General features: G+C 45.4%; 6 protein-coding genes across 8 annotated transcripts; 3 read left to right on the top strand and 3 right to left on the bottom strand.

Moving 5' to 3' along the window:
- Positions 1 to 51: 51 nt before the first annotated feature.
- Positions 52 to 3,747, bottom strand: BDBG_04589. 2 transcript variants are annotated; one of them, XM_031721746.1, is made up of 7 exons: positions 3,232 to 3,606; positions 3,071 to 3,172; positions 3,003 to 3,008; positions 2,869 to 2,948; positions 2,516 to 2,812; positions 1,585 to 2,429; positions 52 to 1,508 (listed from the first exon to the last, which is right to left on the bottom strand). In XM_031721746.1, exons 1-6 carry the CDS (start codon positions 3,273 to 3,275, stop codon positions 1,678 to 1,680), a joined length of 1,281 nt encoding a protein of 426 aa, XP_031578602.1. In that variant the 5' UTR covers positions 3,276 to 3,606; the 3' UTR covers positions 52 to 1,508; positions 1,585 to 1,677. The 2 variants fall into 2 exon arrangements, with proteins under 2 accessions (XP_031578602.1, XP_031578601.1); XM_031721745.1 differs by having other exon boundaries at positions 52 to 2,429; positions 3,232 to 3,747.
- Positions 58 to 1,940, top strand: BDBG_04590 (DNA-directed RNA polymerase I and III subunit RPAC1). Its single transcript, XM_002624680.2, has 3 exons — positions 58 to 181; positions 246 to 350; positions 421 to 1,940. The coding sequence occupies exons 1-3, from the start codon at positions 137 to 139 to the stop codon at positions 1,411 to 1,413; spliced, it is 1,143 nt and encodes a 380-aa protein (XP_002624726.1). The 5' UTR covers positions 58 to 136; the 3' UTR covers positions 1,414 to 1,940.
- BDBG_04588 (uncharacterized protein) lies at positions 3,607 to 7,178 on the top strand. The gene is made up of 6 exons (XM_031721744.1): positions 3,607 to 4,542; positions 4,602 to 4,961; positions 5,019 to 5,105; positions 5,171 to 5,696; positions 5,762 to 6,475; positions 6,583 to 7,178. Exons 1-6 carry the CDS (start codon positions 3,690 to 3,692, stop codon positions 7,022 to 7,024), a joined length of 2,982 nt encoding a protein of 993 aa, XP_031578600.1. The 5' UTR covers positions 3,607 to 3,689; the 3' UTR covers positions 7,025 to 7,178.
- Positions 7,179 to 8,145: 967 nt separating this feature from the next.
- Positions 8,146 to 10,542, bottom strand: BDBG_04587 (lysine-specific histone demethylase 1; the record flags this gene model as incomplete). Its single annotated transcript, XM_002624677.2, has 4 exons — positions 8,146 to 9,651; positions 9,706 to 9,917; positions 10,205 to 10,400; positions 10,465 to 10,542. 4 exons carry the CDS (start codon positions 10,540 to 10,542, stop codon positions 8,146 to 8,148), a joined length of 1,992 nt encoding a protein of 663 aa, XP_002624723.1.
- Positions 10,543 to 10,793: 251 nt separating this feature from the next.
- On the top strand, positions 10,794 to 13,015 carry BDBG_04586 (synaptosomal-associated protein, 23kDa). Its single transcript, XM_002624676.2, has 2 exons — positions 10,794 to 12,170; positions 12,250 to 13,015. The coding sequence occupies exons 1-2, from the start codon at positions 10,908 to 10,910 to the stop codon at positions 12,307 to 12,309; spliced, it is 1,323 nt and encodes a 440-aa protein (XP_002624722.1). The 5' UTR covers positions 10,794 to 10,907; the 3' UTR covers positions 12,310 to 13,015.
- BDBG_04585 lies at positions 13,016 to 17,392 on the bottom strand. 2 transcript variants are annotated; one of them, XM_031721742.1, is made up of 7 exons: positions 16,377 to 17,392; positions 16,033 to 16,226; positions 15,578 to 15,951; positions 15,424 to 15,504; positions 14,723 to 15,360; positions 14,462 to 14,650; positions 13,016 to 14,360 (listed from the first exon to the last, which is right to left on the bottom strand). In XM_031721742.1, exons 1-7 carry the CDS (start codon positions 16,631 to 16,633, stop codon positions 13,343 to 13,345), a joined length of 2,751 nt encoding a protein of 916 aa, XP_031578598.1. In that variant the 5' UTR covers positions 16,634 to 17,392; the 3' UTR covers positions 13,016 to 13,342. The 2 variants fall into 2 exon arrangements, with proteins under 2 accessions (XP_031578598.1, XP_031578599.1); XM_031721743.1 differs by having other exon boundaries at positions 13,024 to 14,360; positions 16,341 to 17,392.
- Between the last annotated feature and the right edge of the window lie 3,618 nt (positions 17,393 to 21,010).

Raw genomic sequence — 21,010 nt, 5'->3', positions numbered from 1 at the left:
CGCTTGGCGGACTACATATTTTTCTCGGAAAATGTCATGTCAGCACGGACCACTATAACGTATACCACCAAAGAAAAAAGTTACCACCACCACTCTTAAGCTATTTTGCGCATCACAACTCAGGAAGAGCGCAACAATGGCGCCAAGAATCGCTTCTCTGGAAGAAATTAATCAGAGGAAGGTAAGAATTCGATGTTGCTTCCTCATTGTGTCGCATCGAACCTAGCAGAGCTAACATGACCCAGGTCATCGGCATAAACGCGGAGACAGTCACAAATATCTCATCAACAGATTTCCCCGGCCATTGGCCTGGCGAGAATCATGAGTGGTCTATTGACGTATTTAAAAGAGTGAGTGGGAAAAGGAATCACTTTAAATCCCTATCCATTACTCATTCTAATCTCCCCTATCCGGATATAGAACCTCAAAGTCACCTTCCACAAGAATGAACCTTACGAAGCTTCTTTCTCTTTGGTCGGCGTCGACGCAGCTATCGCAAACGCCTTCCGTCGCATAATGATCGCCGAAATTCCATCCCTTGCCATCGAAACCGTTTATATACACAATAACACCTCCGTCATCCAGGACGAGGTGTTGGCGCACCGTCTGGGTCTAGTCCCTCTCACAGGCGCGGCGGAGGGGATCAACTGGCTGCGCTGGTTTAGGCAACCAACAGAAGGCAAACCAGATTCCGGCAGCGAACTCTCAGATTCCAATACTATCGTTTTACATTTAAGCGTGGAATGCACGAAGAATCCTAAAGCCAGCGCAAATGAGGAAGACCCCCAGAAGCTGTACAACCATGCACACGTGTATGCCAAAGATATTACATTCCACCCGGTAGGCCGACAAGAGGCCTACTTCCCAGAGCCTTATGGTGCCATACGGTCCGCCAATCCTGATATTCTTCTGGCGAAACTACGACCTGGCCAAAAGATCGATATTGAAATGCATTGCATAAAGGGCATTGGTGCTGATCACGCTAAATTTTCCCCGGTGGCAACAGCCTCATACCGTCTCCTTCCAGATATACGCATACTTCGGCCCATCCTTGGCCAGGATGCTCTCAAGTTTGCACGATGTTTCCCTAAGGGTGTCATTGGAATCGATTCTGTATCCGCGGAGGAGGCGTCGCAGGCTGGGAGCGGATATGAAGGTCATGAAGGCGAGAAGAAGGCTGTTGTGCTTGATCCCTTCAAGGATACTGTGAGCCGGGAATGCTTAAGACACGAGGAATTCCGGGGCAAAGTCAAGCTAGGGCGGATACGGGACCATTTTATCTTCAACGTTGAAAGCACAGGGCAGTTCAGGAGTGACGTTCTATTCCTAGAGAGCGTAAAGGTGCTCAAGCTCAAATGTAGGAGATTGAAACGTGATCTGGCTAAACTCGCTGACATGACAGAGGCTTCATGAATCTTTATAAAAAAAATCATTTTCCCTTCCTTTCTGTCTTTCTGGTAAGCTTTTTTTTTGGCGTTGGGGGTCTTTGTTTCGGCGGAGTTAATCGGCTGATAAGCGGGATTGGGGAAGTTATTACGATTTGACTTAAAGAATTGTAGCTATATCTAGAAAAACTTATCGCACTTCCATGTATTCAGATGAATTGCCGTTGCTCCCAAGGATACCTTTGGGAGTAAAAATAGCCATACCATCGCACTGTCGGTTTTATTAACCTGATCATTTAAATGTCACTCTAAACCGGAAGTCGATCGTGTAAGCTGGGTCGCTAACCGCCACTTCGTCTCCATTCGTAACAAGTTCTTTCAATTTCAGTTTCAAATTGGGCCTTGTGTGCTCTTCCAACTGTCGGGGAGCGCGCTGATAAAGCATCTTCGCCTCTGATCTCAAGCTAGGGGCTTTGAGTTGCGCTTCCGGTAATTCTCCAAGGGACAGAATGAAATCTTCCAAGGTCGATTCGGGATCTACCATAATCGGTTTCGCCAAATTGCCGCACACAGGGCAGTCGCTCTTCTGTTCGGCCGCAAATGTGTAAGTATAGACCCCTTCTTCCCCCGCGTACATCATATAGTTCTCTAGATAAGGGTTGCAGGACGTCGCAATCTTCAGTGCTTCCGAGGTGCACGCAGCGGCGATCACAGCGTTTGTAGAAGCGATTGCAGGAATGATGTTTTTTACGACACCCTGAGTCATCGAGAAGGTCACACCAGGGATGTTGAATTGTTTCGCGCGTTCAAATGCCATGTTATAAATCCATGTTACATGCTCCATGTCATCGCCGTCAAATTCTTCATCCTTACGGTGTTCTTCCCAGGCAATTTGATGCGCCCATTCAATGCAGTGCTGTGGTTGTCGAGGAATCGTCGCAATGGTGCATAATGGCACCGCGGCGCGGGGAGCATGCATGTCGAGTTGGCACTCGATGCATGAAGAGAGTGTAGGAAGAATAACTCGGGCTTGTCCCTTGAAGCCTATATCACGTTTCAATATTAACCCTCAGGCAAGATCTCATAGATTGCATCATGTTTGGTGATAGGGCAACTCCAACAATACGCACCTTCTGATCCGCCATCGATGAGCGGTTTTAAGCTCTCAAGATTCTCACTATCGACCATCCCAACTAGCATCGAATTTATCCAGCGCCGTGCTTCGATACTGTCAAGCCCGCAGACAACCATTTTGAATTGCATGTAGTAACTTTCATCCTTGTCTTGGATCTTACCGACGTAGGGAGTGATCTTTACCCCTTTTACTCGTCGCTCCACGAAGGCAGCTGCCACTTCAGCCTTAGGCTTTCCAACATCATCTTGGCGGAACAAAAATTGTCGATTCAAATTTGATATATCGATGGTATCTAGGAAACTGTTACTAACATCCATTTCATCATTTCACGGGCTGGTTGAAACGTACCCATATCAATGACATGAATATCTTTAAATCCCGACAGGGCCAAATTCTTCAGAATTTCACATCCTAACCCTCCAGCTCCTCTGAACTGCTGTTAGCAGCCAAAACAGAAAAACAGCCTAGGCAAGCCCACTTACATGACCCTATGAAGAATTATCAGCAACTTTCCACAAGGTGATCGTTGGTTAGTTAAGGAGGCACTTACAGAATTTTAGAGGTTTCAAGATCCGTAATGGTTTCTGGGCCAGGCACCCAATCCTCATCACTAAAGGGACCTGCGCGAGTGAGCATTCTGTAGAGTGGCTTCCTAGATGGATGTTAGTAAGTATTCATATCAATACAAAATTTTGATTCTCGAGTACCTACCAGCGCTGAGGCTCCTGACGGGGAGGGACGTCAGAAGCAGACATATTATCGAAACGTAATATTAAATCACCGAGAGATTAATATATTCCCAATGAGATAAATGAGTATCAGAAACCGTTAAGATGCCCTGAACGTTTGCGATTCTATCTTCAGGAACGAAGAGCGTAGCGCAGATGATCAATATTCAACGCCTACGCAGCGTAATAATAAAGACTAAGGAGGGCTATGGCGGGCACTGTAGGGACATATACTTCCTAGACCTGTATTCGCTACTGTATCATTGTTGGCTGAGCTCGCTGCTTGCTGCGCGGATTTCTACCTGCTGTCATAAAATGTCACGTGATAATTTGATGTCAACTTCGGTTGTTTAGTTCGATGGATGGTGAAATAACGCAGGATGAGTATCGTCCCATTTTGATCCGCTTCACTTCATTCTATTGCCGTGTGGGGTATGGGCCATGGATGGTCTCCTTACTGCCGTCAAGACGGTTGAAACCCGTGAGGAGCTGACGGTTTCAAAACCACTCCAGCAAAGATATCCCGCACATGAGGAGAAGCGCCCGTGTCCGCAAAATGGGATAAAATCTCCAGAAGAAGCGCTACACGCCCTTAAATCATCTCCAGACAAATACTTTGTTGTACAAGCGTTATACTTTCTTGATCCTACTCGAGCTCCTGGGGATGGTTTCAATATAACTACTCCAAGCGCCGTCGCGGCGCAAATTTTGCACATCTTGATTGCTACAACCATTCCCGACCATTGGAGTGGTCTCGGAAATGAAGATATCTCAGAGCCAGATCCAGAGGGAGACCGCAAACTAAAACCAAAAGCAGCACTTCTAAGATGTTTGAGCAGCGTGACAGGTATCGGCGCTCTGGTAGCTCATCTGCGCTCATTACTCGCCAAACAAGAGTCCTTGTCAGGTGAAAAACGTTCGGGTAACAAGTTGGTTATTCAAGACTTAATAGCGGTCTTGTCGTCTGTTTTAAAACCTCCCGATTTTCTATTCAACACATACATGAATATTTCGAGCAAGGTCGAACTGCCAGCCCAAAGGCAGATTATGTGGAAAGAGCTTATTTCACTCCTTGCTGCCGGAAAGGTGCTATCAGTCGCTTCCGAAGGTCTTCTTACCATTAAAGATCTTAAGACCCCTCGTTCGATTCATTGGATTGGTGAAGGAAACCAATATGCGGCCTGGCTTGGGCAATGCATTTCCCATATGGCTTCAAAAGCCCAAACAACAGAATTGGATTGTTGGAATTATTTGGCCCAGTTCGTGGCTAGATCGCTGAGTCTTGGATATACCGGTATATTGGCCCACTCTAAGGATGGTATAAATGGAATTGCTAAAGTTTTTCACTTTCAGCCCAGGTTGTGAGCGAGATATATGACACCCTTCTGCTTCAAGAGAATGCCTCACCGGACCGGTTTGGCATTCTTTTAAATAACCTCAGACGTCATGATCAAATACTACTCTTCAAATCTATACTTCATGATTTGGAAAAAAGATTTCTCCCTGCTTATCCCAATGCGTTACAGCGCCCGTTGGAAGATCCAAGCAAATGCAAGACTATCAACGGAGTCTCAGGTGTTGTAGCGACTATTGTTCGCGGCCGAGACATCCTGAAATCCCAGTTGAGTGAATGGCTTGTAACTGGATTAGAAATGAACATCCAAGGGATCGATTTTCGCCGGGCGCTTTTGGCATCATTTGGCAACCAGCAAGGTGAGCTTTCAAGGTGGATAGTATCTCTACATTTTACTTACTAACCTCTAATGTTAGAACCCATACTTGAGATACTGAGAAGAGCTCTAGAAATATTTGGTGATCAGCTATACATAAAGCATACACCCACACGTGGGCAGGAAGGTAAAATATTTCTATCTTCGAAGCGAGAAGTTATCAATGACGAAAGCTGAAAAAAATGCTTGCAGCGAATGTCCAGATTATTCTTTTGACGGCCGGATATGCTCATCGGCTCTTGCCACATGAACTACTCTCCATCACCCAGTCAGGAACTTACCTGACCGCGATATCCAATCGACTCGCGGCCTCCTCGCCACGGGCCCGCTTCCTTGGCATGATAGTTGGCATGTCATTATCAAAGCTAGCCGATCCTGCAGGCAAGACTATGAAATTTGACCTTGAAGAGATGGAAGGTGAAGAGGCACTCTGGTATATGAGCTTGACAAATGTGAAAGATGAAATTGGTTCGATCAATGACTTGAAGGATGTAAACGCCCAGCATCCTCCAAAGAAACCAAAACGTCATGTGCGGAAACCTCCTCAGGATGATCAGCCAAAAATAAGTCAGGAGAGGTCAAAAGTCCTTTCTATTGAAGAGGTGTCTGAGGAGTCGGATAGCGATGACTTCCTACCCTACGAAAAGCCGGATACGGATGCTTCAGACTCTGAAGATGACCCAACGCTGATCAACCGGTCAAAGCCCAGTTCCCCAGTGTAAGTTTCTACTTCACTTGTAACTTTGTCTTCGTTAACTCCTTTGTTGCTAACGTTGTACGTAGATACATACGGGACCTGTTATCTTGTTTGCGGGATACAGATAATGCAGAGCGATATAACTTGGGGATATCAACTGCACCAACGCTGATACGGCGCAAAGCATCTTTTGGCACCGAAGTTGCAGAAAACTCTGAGGCGCTGGCACTCCTCATTGTGGGGCTACAAGACAAATATAATTTACCCAGATTTCAGGAGTACAAGTTACAGAGTGAAATTGCATTACTTGTAGCCTATCCACTGACAATGGGCAGGTGGTTCGTACATACACTTTTCAACGCTGACTTATCCCAAAGCCAGCGATCAACAATTCTTATTGCGCTTGGTTTGAGTACCCGCGAATTAGCAGGATTTGGAAAAGAAGACGCAGATGCAATGAGTCTCCCTCCTGCCGTGGACTCCTCGTTCCCATCAAAACGTCTACCTTCCAATCTAGCAACTACGTACGGCGACGTAAACAACCCTATTGATGCTATATCGAAAAAGCTCTCACAAGCTACCTTAAAGCCTTTGGCTCTCCACGCAGCCGATTCGTTGACCGGGCCCAACGCTCTCAAGGTCCGAACATTCTCATCTCGTATGGAAGTGGAGAAAAGGAAGCAGCAGAGGGAGCAGCAAAGAAGAGAAAAAGCTGTTCCTAAAGACCTCCACAGAATCCTTTCAGATGGGTTCTTCTTTCCTCTTACCAATGCTTTCGAAGTAACTATGTACTCGACCCCGTAAGTCAAAGTCCCTTGTCAAATCTCTGACATACACAAAACCACCCGCACCCGTCAACCCACAGATTATCATATGTTTCAGGGTGTTCAACCGCTTACTCCTTCAGGTCCAACAACACGTACAATCCATTCTTGATCCCACATCTCCTCCACCTCTTCGTTCAGACAGTTACACTCGTCCTTTCCACCCTTGGTCCAAACTCTCCCAATCTAGCCACACTTACGCACGAAGCTCTCTCTCTCCTTATGACTCTACACAACCTCCCAGTCGCCACAGAACCCACAGTGCTCCCCGCAATGCTATCCTTGTTTCTCGCAATCGTAGATTTAAATATATCATCCGGCAGTGCCGGCGAAGAGAGACTTGTTACTGAATTTGTAACGCAGGTGATGGAAATGCGTGAATGGGTTGATGGTGTGTTTGAGCGCGCTTCGAAGGAAGAGGAGGAAGTCAGGATGCTCTCTGCAGGTATAATGGTCAAACTTGGGGATGTCATGGAGAGGTACCAGGGCCGATTGTTGGGAACGAATCTTGGGTTTGGATATTAATAGCTATGTGGATAGCGTATACACATATTAACCGGGGTTCATGTATATAGATGGATATATATGCCTAGCCATAGTTTTTTCAAAATTACAAGTTCAAAGAGAACCTCTTAAGGAAATGACTAGGGAGCTCAAAAGAGACTGTTGAAGCACTTCCTCCTTTGTAAAATTGCTCGGGTTAACAAACAGCTACCCACATATTTTCAGCCGCGGAACCAAAAATGCGAAACGCGGGGCAACAGTCGACATTAAGGGCCTGTTCGGTGATTTTTTCCGTAACAGTGCCAGGGCTGTACAGAAAGTGGATATTTAACTTCTGATGGTGTTAACCTTCATTATTGTCACCTTTTCTTATATGAATAGTAGTCTGCTTGATGTTTTAAGTACTTCCTTATGAATGATTTTTTATGATGATGACTATCATGTCATTTCAGCAGATATATAGCAGTTTGAAAATCCTGTTATCTATCTTTACACACCAAATATCAGTGAAAAATGGATCTTAATGAGTCTCAAATTGATCACTTCTGCAGTGACAAGCCTTATTAACTGCTGTCTATGATATAAATACTGTCATATTGTCTCCCAGATTGCATTATCATGGTTGCTCACCATGATTGTTGATTTTTGATGATATTTGCAGGTCTCTGGACACTGTACAGCCACACTGGAACATATCAGCAGATATCATGACTCATTCCAGTGTATACAGTACAGATTTAACTTGAATAGGTTTAGATTGATCACTTTTTCAACTAAATAACTTGTAGGCTACTGGGGCAAAAGAGCTCAATCACCACCAGCGCACTGCTGGTAGAAGGGCCGATCAACCGCGGGACCCCCAACATAACTACACCATTGAACTCTATAATATGAATCTGATTGTCAGCTTGACATGCTTGGTGGGTTGTACAGAGTTATACGCAGAATCTACTGAACAGAAGGCCTTATCCGGCCAGGTTAGTGTGTATAACCCCGGCCAGAGCCGTCCAGAGCTGTACAAGCTGGCACTGTACGGACTTATACGGCCCTGGACGGGGTCACCGAACAGGCCCTAAAGGGTATTTAAATACGTTGGAAGGGATAACTGCAAGGAGAAAATAATGCCAGATATTGGTAGAGCTCTATGTACTAGACTTAGCAAATCCCTGCTGTTCAATCGCCCCCTTCAACATTCGATTCCCGCTGATTATTCCCGTCGTACAAACAACAATCCGTCTTCGCTCCGATTCTCTGCTCGCAATAAACCTCAGCGCCGCAATCTCGGTAAAAGTAATCCCACCAAGGAAAAATACAAACACCGTCTTTATGCCTCCGGTTCCCGAGAGGGTTTGGCGCGCCCTTACCGCCTTCTCATCACCTTTTTGGACGATATTGAACGTGGAACCCCGTGCGCTTTTTACGATCTCTTCGAATCCTAGCCAGCCAGGGGATGAAATTCCGGCAGAAACTCCTGCAGCGGATGCGGGGAGGCCCTTTGTGAGGGACAGGATATCTGGTTTCTGCAAGACGCACTGGACAAGGCGTACGCTGAGCGGCGCATACCCACTGTAGACGTATGCGATATCATCTGGATCCTGCTCGTTCACTTCATCGACAATAAGTCGCAGACTCTTGCGAAGATAGCTATAGTTGGATTTCAAACCCGCCGGACCGCTTCCGGTGGGGAGCAGCATAGCAGTTGCAGATGATCGTGCCTGAAGCAACTCCATCTTCTCAAGAGCATGGAATGTTAGGAGATGCTGGTACCCGTATGCTTGCAATATTTGTTTTTTAAAGTTTTCTAAATCCCGGGGTCGGAGACCACCAGTCATACAGGACTCAAGGCACAGTAATCGGAGAACAGTATTTAGAGGAACGTCACGTGCGATGAGTTCTTCGACAATCTCATGCTGGTAAGTAGGATCGGAGCCGGCTGCGACATTTTGCTGAACTCCAAGCACTTTCCTGAAAATGTCAGAACGGGTTTGACGCATGATATCTTCTGCAAGATTTGCGTGAACTTGAAGACTAGTGCGTTCTGCTTGGTACGCTGGTAATTTGTTGACGAATTCCCGTAGTTCGGCGGGCGATTTGGCTACATGGCGACTCTCATAGTTGCTCTCCAGCCGTCGGGCTACTTTATTTAATAGACCTCCAACTATAGCAAAATTTGCATTGCGAAGTTGACCAAATAATTGATCAGAGGAGTCGAGTTGTATCTTTCGTTTTAAACCCTGTTTGGCAGCTGCCGACGATGTACTAGAGGACGTTACTTGAGAAGACGAGGGTGTAGGTGCAGAAGGGCCGAGGATCATGGAGTCAACTTCGGCTTGGTTATTTGCGATCTCAAAAAATTCGTCAACGAGACCTTCGTATGTGAGTTGGGTGAGCAGTGGAGTTGCGAAATCCACATCTCGATCGATAATTATCAAACTCTCCATTGTTGAGCTAACCATAAGTCCTCTGCTAGACCCATAGTTCAATCCAGAAGTTTCTTCAGCATCTAATTCTTTTCTCATTCGCAAAAGTTGATCTGCTACTTTCCTCGCATTGTCTCCTTTTCCAACAATCCGAGGAAAGAAACCATGCCGTAGCTGCAGATTCATTAATGCTTTAGCGGAAAGATAAACTGGGCCTGGGTCCTTGTGCTACGATATATTAGCTTAAAAACATCCGTTGAGACTGGAAACCATATCTCATACCAAATAGAGGTCCGGGAACGCATCCCCCAGCTCCAAGGAGAGAATATCGCTCTCCAGAGGTAGAAAATAGAGCGGAAATTCCGCGATATTAACGTCTCCAATAATACCTTCGTCTTCTAAAATTTGATTACAAACAAGAGTACGGCGTGGGACCCAGAATATGAAGAACTCATGTTCGACAGCTCCATTTCGTTGAAGCTTTCTTATTTGTTCTAACGAGAATGTTAGCACATTATGATGGCTATAAAATATATGGGGGAAAATAAATAAAAATGCCAAGGGAATGTGCTGGAAAATTGTTTTATATAGGGGACAAGACTGGCAATGGCGGGTGAGAATAAAACCTCCAAAGCCTCATGTTATGCCCCCATTTTTTTATACAATAATAGCAATCAGATGGAATAAGAGTAAGTTTACACATAAGAGGGAAGCCAAGAGCGGAGATAAAACAAGGAAAAAAGACAAATGCATATGCATATGCGACGTAAAATAATCATACCAGCCGTGGATTGTACCTGGGTAGGCTTTTCAGCATGCACCAGGAAGACAATATTCTTTTGGGAGGAATCGACATTTCCATTCTCAAGCAAAAAGACACGGTCCACTCCGTACTCTTGAAGAACGGAGAACTTAACAAACAAGCCAACTGGGCCAGCCAGGTCTTTGCTAATCACAAGGTTCTTTTTGCCTCGCACCTGGATATACAATTAGCACATCATGCTGGGTAGCTTGGTTTCTTTAGATGCCAGCCTTACTCACGCCTTCAAGAAGATTCAGTAGATCTCTCCGGGCTTTCTCTCGGATATACTCTGCTTCTGACCCAGGATCGGGAGCCATTGTGCAGTGCAGTGAGAACTGGAGCTGTTGATACTTGTAAACCAAACACCGTCTGCCTGCTGTTGCTTGACGACGTCAGGTCCACAAAAACGGGAGCTCGGGAGCCATTTATGGTTAGAGCAAGTAGGCTTTGGGGAGAGTCTGCGCTAGCTCTATTTGTACTGGTCAAACTTAGTCAGCAGCCGCTTCCCCGGATCACGTGTTATTTCTCGAACACCCTCCTCAGCCACCAAGCCACCTCGTCTCCTATCTCGATTTGAAACTCCAACCTTTTCTCGTCTTTCCTCTTGCTAACTCTCAACAAGTTTTAACATAAGCTGCTAGAGCAATAATCCTTTGTTTTTCTGTCTGCTGCCTCCTACATTATGAAAAAGTTCGGGTTTGGCAGCAAGAAAAGCGAGGGTGCGGATGAGGATGGCAACCGCTCAGCGCTTTTCGGGTCCAGGTCCAAGAACAAGAGCCCGGCACCCCCCTCAAATCCATACGCACAACCTCCGCCGTCGGGCGATCCGTATAGCCAAGGACGTGGGCGTGGTGCACCGCCTGGTGCGGGTGGATATGGACCCCCTTCAAATGCTGGACGCCCTGGCATGAATCCTCCAGGGCCCCAAGGAAACAGCGGACCCAGAAATCCCTACGAGAATCTTGATAACAAATACGGCCGAGCTAATGGCGGTTATGCACCTGGAGGCCCTGGGTACCAAAGTGGATATGGGGGAGACAGGTATGGAGGAGATGCTTCTGGTCCCCCAGGCCCAAAATCTAGATATGGCCCTGGAGGTTATGGTGGACTTGGGAGGACCGACCCAAACGATACAGCTTCCGTCGATGATAATAGAGACGCTCTGCTAGGAGATGCTCGGGCACGGCAACACGAACGACGTCATAATCCTTCCCCGCAAGATGTCCCACACGGTGGTGCCAGCGGTGCAGCCGCAGACGGAACCAATACCACTTACGCCCCGACTTACCAGGAGAGACAACTCACAGCAGAGGAAGAAGAAGAGGAAGACATCCAGGCGATGAAGCATGAAATCCGAATGATAAAGCAACAAGATGTTTCTTCCACCCGTAATGCTCTTCGTGCCGCCTTAGAAGCAGAACAGACAGGTCGTGACACCCTGCTACGTCTCGGTGCTCAAGGAGAACGGATTCACAATACAGAAAAGAACCTCGATCTAGCCTCGAACCAAAACAAAATTGCCGACGAAAAATCCCGTGAATTAAAAAAGCTAAACAAAAGCATGTTCGCCATGAATGTGTCCAATCCATTCACAGGCGAACAACGACGACGTGCTCGTGACGAGGCCATCATTGACCGCCACCATGAGGAGCGCCTTCAGCGAGAAGCCACTCGACAAGCCGCATTCAGGACAGAGCAACGTATGGACGACACCTTCAAGACTTTGTCAAAGAAAGCTGCCAATGGCCCACAGAAACAAACAAACCTCGCCGACAGGTCCAAATACCAGTTTGAGGCTGACAGCGAAGATGATGAGATGGAAAACGAGATCGAGTCCAATCTTACTGCTATCGAGGGTGTTACGGGCAGATTGAATCTACTTGCTCGGGCACAGGGTCGAGAGATTGAGCAGCAGAATGCTGATTTAGGCCGCATCATAGGCAAGGTAGGTGTACTTTTTTCCCTCAAAATATGAACGAACCGTTGCCATAGGAATATTTGTGTGCTAACAAACAACCCTATAGAGTGACCATGTGGATGATCAGATAGTCATGAACAGTGCCCGTCTCGGTCGCATTCGTTAAGCATCGCAACATCGCCCAACTCTATACTTCGCTAGTAATCACTTTTCTGCAGCACCGTGACCTTCGCAAAATCTTCGCCGGATTCCCTTTCGCAAACGTGCTTCCCAGCAAAATCTAGATCTTGAAGTTCCACCTGCACCTACGATATCCCTCCCTAGCCTTAATATTTGTCCGCATACCCACAATGTCTCTGATCAGCTTACTGCACAGTTATTTCTTACTTATTTGGTTTCATTTGACGATATATCGAATCTTGCCGCGTTGATCGTGATGATGATATGATAGACTCTTCCTTTTTTGTTTCGTGTTCTTTTCCGAAGTGTTTTTAATCTACGCGGAGCTTCTCTCCGCACATATGCCCTTGGTCTGTTTGATAATTGCTGTCCTCTCATAGCCCAACCACTTGCGTAGTTTTGTAGCAGGCGTTAGAAATATATCCCGTATCTTTAATCACTAGCCATAGTTTTTCGCTCCCCTTCTTCCGAAGTGAATTTCCTTGTGTTCCAAAATCACAGTGGCAATCCAACACACTTTCGACAAACACAACAGCTAATATGTCGCTGCGGGAAGCTTGCCGTGTCTGTAGAAGGTAATATTCCACGGATCTCACTGAAATCGTCAATTAGATAATCAAAGTGAAAGAATACAAAAAATTAAAAATTAAAAAATTAAAAATTAAAAATTAAAATAAAAATAAAAAATAAAAAATAAAAACTGATCTCAAATAAATAGCCTCTAGACCAGCCAGGGCATGAAACGGTAAAGCGTTTAATATAGATTCTGCTCGGAACTACTGAACACGTTCCTTTGCTGATCCTAGATGAAATGTTAATTTATAAGGAGAAAGCGCGCTGCCCAATTAACATTTGGATTGCCAATCTGCCACCAATATTACACCCAGCTACTTCGGTGGTTCAAACCCTTGTGCCATGCCCTCCATCAAGCATCAAGGAACTCCAATAACTAAACAAAGAACGCTGACAAATGATCTTTTCGTTTCAAATTTTTCGTTTCATTATTTCTTTTCTGATAATCATGTATGCACCCTAGTTATAATCTCCTCAAGTATACCGTCGACCCAATAGGACGAACCAACCTTTCCAAAGGTAAAATCACCATCCTCCCCACTGTCGTCAGCCCGGACTCCAAGCTCAACACCGCCATTAAGGCTATCAAGTAGCGGACTTTCCAGATCTAGAAAGTCAAGGTTTACCTCGCGTAGGTTCACCGGTGAAGGCGTGGAGTTGTTGAAGAGCAATTGATCGGTTGTTAGTTGAGGAGCTAGGTTATGATCCGCTGGTGGTGGATGGGAGACTAGGATCTGGTGAGATTGCTGTGGCTGCTGCTCCTGTTGTTGTTCCGGGTTGGGGACTTCAGTCATGCCGTCAACCCCATAGTATACGTCTGCATCCTGAACAGTGAACTGATCTCCTGGTTGTTGCGGTTCCTGTTCCTGTTCCTGCTGATTTGGAGGCTGCGGCTGGGATTTCGTTAGTGGTGGCAGACTTTTCAGCCGAACTTCCACTGGTATGTTGGGTTGCATAGTCTCGATTGCCTGATCGCTATCTTTTCTAAGGTGAAGCTCACGGACGAGTGCAGGTAAGTCTGTATCTCGAGGGTATTGCCCTCTTGCAAAAGCGAAGTCAATTGACAATGAGAGCCTGAGGTAGAAGCGTGGCTGTCGAATGAAGACTTCAGACCAGCTCTTTGTGCGTTTGTTAGATGCGGCAGGTCCGTTAGATGTCTCAGTTACTGGGCTCGATTTGTTCGTGTCCTCTTTTCCGTTATCTCTGCTGCTGTTCGGGCTTGACATGATACTTGATGATTCGTCCGGCTGGAAGGATATGAGGAAGTTTTGTTTCTCCACAAATCTAAGGACTTCCTGAATGAGGAGAGCGACGTAATCTGTGCCGTCATACCTGTTTCGATATAGTTGCATGACCTCCGCATAGTAGCTCAAGCGCCGTTTGCGTGTTGCGGATTGGGATGTGGTTCCAGATAGCTTAACGTCAAGTGCATTTAGGACTAGAGGTAAAGCAGTGTATGCGATGCTTTAAAAGTCAATCGAATCGTTAGCCATAGGTCTATTTCATGTAAATAGACTCTCTTCACTGAAATGGAATTAAAAAGGTGACACGGGAATCAAACATACGCGCTGATGGGAAGATGTCGCGCCACTCCACGCATGAGTAGTCGTTTAACGCTTCTCGTGATACTTAATGCCGCATCTTCCAGTTCATCCTTAAGTCCCTCTAGAAGTTTACTGTAAGTCTCGGCGATAAACCTTTGATGTATCTCAATGGTAAGGGCCTGATTGTGACATAGGGCGACGCGGGCGGTGCTGATTATATGACTGTAAGCATGGCTCGACGAGAATCAATAGTCAAACGTCTATAACCATAGGGGCACTCACTGATAGTACATGAATGTCAAATTCGAGTAAAGGGTGACAGATTCATGAACGTCATCCGAGGCAAAGATAGAACCAAAGGCGGCTTTCGCCTCATTCGCCCATTGAGTTAGGGTAGCTCTAATGTCTTCTATCTCTCTGAGTGACTTCATAAATTCCTTCTCCGTCATCGATTTGGGTTGCGAGAACCCATTAGGCGCATAGACAATCATTATAACCCTGGTTAGCACAATAGCTAGCTGGCACTGGACGCGTAAAACATTTGCAAGAATGCGCTTGGTTTCCGCATTGTATACCTCGGACTTCTGGATCTCGTCTTGGAGATCCTCTTCAGCCATGCAGTCAAGAGACAGATCAAAATGTTGAGGTGTGATCTGAGGGTACCGGCGTAGCCCTAGGGGCAAAATTCTGTCGCGGAGTAGGATTGACCACCACAGTCGTTTCTTTGTCCCCCTGTGAGGATCGGTAACGTTTGATTTGCTATTATATGAATGCGCGCCGTAAAGAATGGCATGTTGGATAGCAGTTGTGAGCCACAGGCTCCCGGCGTGGAAATCGATGGACGAGCTCTGGTAGGTGAGGAGAATCGCACCCTGTGCCTTTGCTAAAACGTCGTTCTCCGCATTTAGATCAAAAAGAAGCTATACGGAACTCGTTAGTCTCCCTTTGTTGAGCAGCTTTGGCAATGGTAAGCAATAACTTACCTTTGCTCTCCGGTATAAAGTATTGCGGGCTATGCGGCTATCCACGAATCCAGCAGATTTGATGACACTTGGCGGAACAAACTGCACGGGAATGATTAGCAAGATTTTGACGTTTGATAGAGACAATATAAAAGTTAGGGCAAGAAAAGCTTACTGCACAGCTCGCAAAGAACATTGCCTGCACGATGAACAATGATATAGCTCGTGGCTTCTTTATCCCATCATTTCGATTTGCATACATACTCCAAAAATCTGCCTCGTTCAATACTGGTAGGCAAGGATGGACATGTAGAAAATATTGACGGACGAATTCATCCAGGATTGGCCCCGAGGGTACATGAAGACAGCCTTTCATTTCCAGAAATTTGACATCTTCAGTTGGTAAAGTGTGGAGATCGCGAAGCTCAATGAAACGGTAGAAGGAAAATATGACATTTGAATCTCCATTTGGACTATCTAACGAAAAAGGGAGGATGGTTCTAGGAAGGTGAGAATTCATCGACCTTAACATCTCGAACTGGGTTTCTTCTGGAGATTGTCAGCCTCGTTAGTGACTATATCACATCGAACAGTGTAACCCAGAAACAAACGGACACCAGCACTACTTACGTTCTCCCCACATCCCACCAAAGAAGGGAGGTTGCCGAGGAGGATCAATATATTGAGGGAAAGTCGGTCTCGCTAAAATACTTTCCATTGGCCCCATTCTACTGACCATTCTACTGACCGGGTCCGATTTATGCACAAGAGTACCATTTTGAGAATGCGGCTCGGGCCATTGGAGCTGAGTTCGGACACCACGGCTGCAAAGATTATTAGATCATGACAATATTAAAGCCCTGAAAACACAAATCTGGGGTAAAATATAACACGATGGGGCTTGATAAATCCAGACAGCCCTGCATCTTCGGACTCACGTTGGAGGTTGGGAGGAGCTCGATCACTCTACTTACCCTCTACAAGCACTCGACCGGATAGTACATTCATGGCCATCGAGCCGGCAGTTTGTACAGGGACTTCCATGAATAGAGACATCACAGCGAACTTTGCGTTCATGACACCAGGTACAGGCCATCCGAGCCCGCTTCCGCGGACGCTGTGAGGAATCCATGGTGCGAGTTTGCTGGCGAGAAGAGGACGGTTGAAGCTGTTGGGATGGCTGAGCAGATGATGAGTTTCCAAGTCCCAAGTCCATCATCATCCCGCCCATGCGATCTGCGATGCCGCGCTTTCAGGTTAGAGCAATGCAGAGTCTGATTCTGCCTGCTACCCCAAGACGACTTTCGCCCAACCACAACGTACCCAAGCACGCTATCAACAGGCTTCTTGGTTGTGAGCCGGACGCCATTATAGAGGGCTAGGCAATTGGCCAAGCGGGTTTCATGCACAGTCAACCAGAGGAGAGTTAACTGCGTAAGAACGGACTGCGACTACTCAAGTAGAACCTGGATCCGTCTGCATTATTTCTTCCTTCCAACCAACGGGTCCTTTCTCTCCCCAGATTTCTAGCTTTCGAGGTGGCCTTGGGTTTTCGAGGTAGTAGTAGCGCTATGTGGACATCCGCGGCTCAGAGGGATTTCGAGATGTTCAGGCACCTTGCTTGCAGCTCAGCTTCATCCGCGACAGGAGTAACTTATTGTTTTTTCCTCTTTTTCCCTTTGCTGTTTTTTGAATGTTCTCTGCCCAACGAACTCTGGCAACTTCTCGCATAACATTGAACGGCGATCCAATCCCGGCCCTCTAGGAGGGGTTGGAACGCTCGCCTGCAAAAAGTAGTATGATCAAAAGTTTTGGCGCTCCGCATCAGTTAGTTACCAGTTAACTTACCAGCGATATTATTGGATATGTTCTCCAATTTCCCAAGCCAACAGCCGTCCACCGAAAGGCTAATTACCACGCAACGTCGGCAGTAGCCCGGTAACACATTTATTATCCCACCAGTCTCTGTGCTGTGCGGTGGCCTGCCACATGACGAAAAATGTCTGTACTACGCTACTTCATGCTCCGAGTTTCAATCGATATTATTTCTGATACACTTTATTGTGAACAAGTCTGCCGCACAGAGGGCAACCCTTCCGTACCAATTGCACACCAAAGATTGAAATATTGAGCTGATCTCGCCGTCTAAACAGTCGTTCAATAGTTCAATGACACGCAGAAAGGCTACTTAGCTCATCTGGCAGAGCGTCTTTAACACTCTCATTCAACCAGTCACTGTGTCAACTCCAGATTGCGGGGTTACAGCACTGACCAAGCAGCTCGCTAGCCTCCTGAAATTCAATTCCCAACATTATTTACGAGAAATGATCCAGGGACCTTGCGGATTCATCGAAAGAAAACCAGGGGTCGCTGCCAATCAGGTCAGAGAGTCAGCTCATCAACGAAGGCAAAACTGGTAACTATGGGATATTCAGAGCTGCTCCATAGTTAACTCTCAGCGAAAAATCCAGAAATTGATAAAACTTAAAAGAGTATAAAAAAAAATACGTGCAAGCCGATCCCGCAAAACTCGGATCAAGGCTCGGCCCGATTTGTCAAGGAGAGGAAACTTTCGGCTATGCCCTTATCAATCTTATCGATTCCATTTCGTACCTGGATGGATGTGGCATCCATCCCTGATTGAATATGGGGTCCTGCAATAGTTACACTATTAAGCCTTTGTTCAGTTGTTACCTACCTGTAGTACAAATATGCGTGGCTCTACGCTATAGATTGTGTATCAGTCTTCCGGGTATATTTCATCAGAGCACCTGTTCATGAATATAAACTGTCTCCCAATGTTATGTTATGACCTACCTGGTAGAATATTTCTGCCAAAATTTTCTTCCCCGTCCGCTGCAGGACCGAACAAAAATTAAAAATAAAATAAAATTGCAAGAATTAAAATGCTTAAAAACTGCCACGAAACGTACAGGAATTGTTCCAACTTATATTCTCTGGGAGAAAAATAAAAGTGAAAGTAAAAGAACAAAAGGGCCCTGGCATAACCGGACGGGTCTCGGTGTGCATCCAGGAACATAAATAGATCTAAGGGGGATAAAGAAGAAAGTACATACATGTACTGTACATACATACGTAGGTAGATAAATCGGACAGGAAGGGAGGGGGGAACAGGCGAAGTGATGATGAGAGGGAAAATCCCCCCCCCCTGACTACAGCTACTTTTGTAGTGCTCAAGAAGGGGTGAAAAGACTACGTTACTGTTCCAATAGGGGTTTGAAGGCTCAGGAAGACCATATGCTGAATGACAAGGGATGAGAAGAGACGTTCGTTCCGTATAGATGCTTGGGACGGTTAAATGTTAAAATCAAAATGGAGCATGAGTGGATGTCAGACAAACTTCCAACATGGGAAAGATAGATACTTTTAAGTATATTATTGTATTTTGACAACAAAAAGAAAAAATCAGAATACAAACTGAGAAACAAGAAGAACAGGTGATGATAAATGGGGGGAAAGAGGAAATGTGATAAATACTGCAGGCAAAAAAAAAAAAAAAAAAAAAAAAAGAGAGAGAGAGAGAGAAAAGAAATCCCCATTCTTCAAAAAGCGTATTTTCCCCTCAACTCTGCATCTTGTAGTATTTAAAATCGCATCGCAACAATCAACAACACTCTTCACGAGGACGACCCGGTCCGCACTCCGATTTGCGAACAGAGCCCCAGCCCCATTTTTCCTTTTTGTTACCCAGGTTATCTCTTTCCGTGTCCTTTTCCCTCGCGTTTCATTCAGCCCTTCAGCTCTCTCGGGTTCAGCTAGTTATTAGTTACCCATGCTTTCGCCATTATTATTATTATTATTATTCCGTATCGTGTTGTTCTCGAGATCTGCGGCCACTATACCTCTTCCGGGGCGAACGCGCGTACGGCCTTGGAACGAAGAGAAAATTCTTGGGTGAATGTTGGAGAGGAAATCTTGGGAGGAGGGGTTTCGGTAGGGGGCCATGCCGAAGACGAAGACGAAGGCGAAGGGGGAGGGGGAGCTTTCTTCGGAGAGGGGCAAGGGTCCGTGGAGGACGGATTACTTTGTTTTGATTGTTGGCTTTTTTTAAGCCGCAGCCATTGATTGATGAGGAGAGGTGAGATAGAAGTCGTCATTTTTTTACTCATGCTTTTTTTTTTTTTTTTTTTTTTTTTTTTGTGTATGTTATGTTATATAGTTTTATATACGAGTGAGTGGAAGGGACTCGTCGTGAGTAGAGTAGGCTAAAAAAGCACATATTTCAACACCTTTCATGGCATGAATTAGTTTTAATGATGAACTAATATTTCCTGTCCTTTCGATCTCGAGTCAAATGTGGCGAATCTAGACATAGCCCATAGCACACATATTTATCCCGATTCCGATTCAATAAAAGGTTATGAAAAGGGAAGCGAAGGGGGCGAAGGGAGATAGGATAGGCCAGGCCTCAGGAAAGCCGCTTCAGAACGGAACTATGAGTTTGTCTCGGGTCTGGTAACTTCCAGCGGACCGAAAAAAAAGCTTCCAAACAATGGCTTGGAAAACGGGATATACATAAAAAACAATAACCACATTTGAAGAAGGGTTTCTTGATTATTTTTTTGTTTATTAAATAAAGTTGCGAGCCAACCATGAAAAAAGACCGCCCATCATTTGAAATTCGTGCAGAGAGGCGGTTCAAAAGAAAAGGAAAAGAAACCAACAGAAACAACAGAGGTAGCTTAGTTCAGAAGAGGAACGTTACGTAAGATAATATCCACTAATAATAGAGATTAGACAATTAAAGTTAATAGATATATATAAAAAGAGCGAAAGAAATTATAAAATAATAAGAGGATAAAAGACAATGCAATAAATGTGCTGCAGGGGGAATATAGGAAAGAGACCAAGCGGCAAATTATTTGATCTACAAATGACGTTGCGGGCAAAGCGCAAGTGTAAGGGGTGGAAAATAATAAGCCAACTTTAAACCCCTGGTTCATCCAACACATTGCCACTTACTCAAGTGGCACTATGGTTAGGTGGCAGTGATAAAAACACGCAGACGACAGCTGCAAGGGACTGAAGCGGGCATATCCTGGTAATGGCTAGGGAAGCATTAAAGACATGGGACAATAGCTAAAGTATTCAGGAGCTCAAAAACTCGAAAACAAACAAGAGCCAGGGGCGAATAGTGGCAATGGAATAATATAAGAAGAAAAATTTTCCAAATTGTAATAGAAAAATAGACAAATGATCAACATCAAGGCATGAACAAATGAAAAATAAAATGAAAATGAAAAAAAAAAAAAAAAAATGAAAAAGAAAAGAAAATGAAAATGCAAGACATGATAAGAAGCAACGAACGGCAATCGGTCCACACTGTGGTATCAATGAAAGAGAAAAAAAGGAGACAAGTGATACGGAGGTAGAAAGAAGTGCGAAAAAACGCAGAACCAAATGCAGAAACAATACGATATGCCAGGACAAAAGGAGATGGAAAATCCACGGAGAAGCGACCGGCCCTAGTCTAGCGAGGGTATGTATAAAACTGAGCAAATGAAACGAAAGGAATAAAAATATGAAGTCGTCCCATTCCACGTATAGGAAGCAAAAAAAGGAAAAAAAAAAAAAAAAAAAACTAGCG

This window comes from Blastomyces gilchristii (assembly GCF_000003855.2).
Source record: "Blastomyces gilchristii SLH14081 genomic scaffold supercont1.9, whole genome shotgun sequence".
Lineage (NCBI taxonomy): Eukaryota > Fungi > Ascomycota > Eurotiomycetes > Onygenales > Ajellomycetaceae > Blastomyces > Blastomyces gilchristii.
Note: the sequence above shows the minus strand (reverse complement) of the source record. Positions and strands in the feature narration are given on the sequence as shown.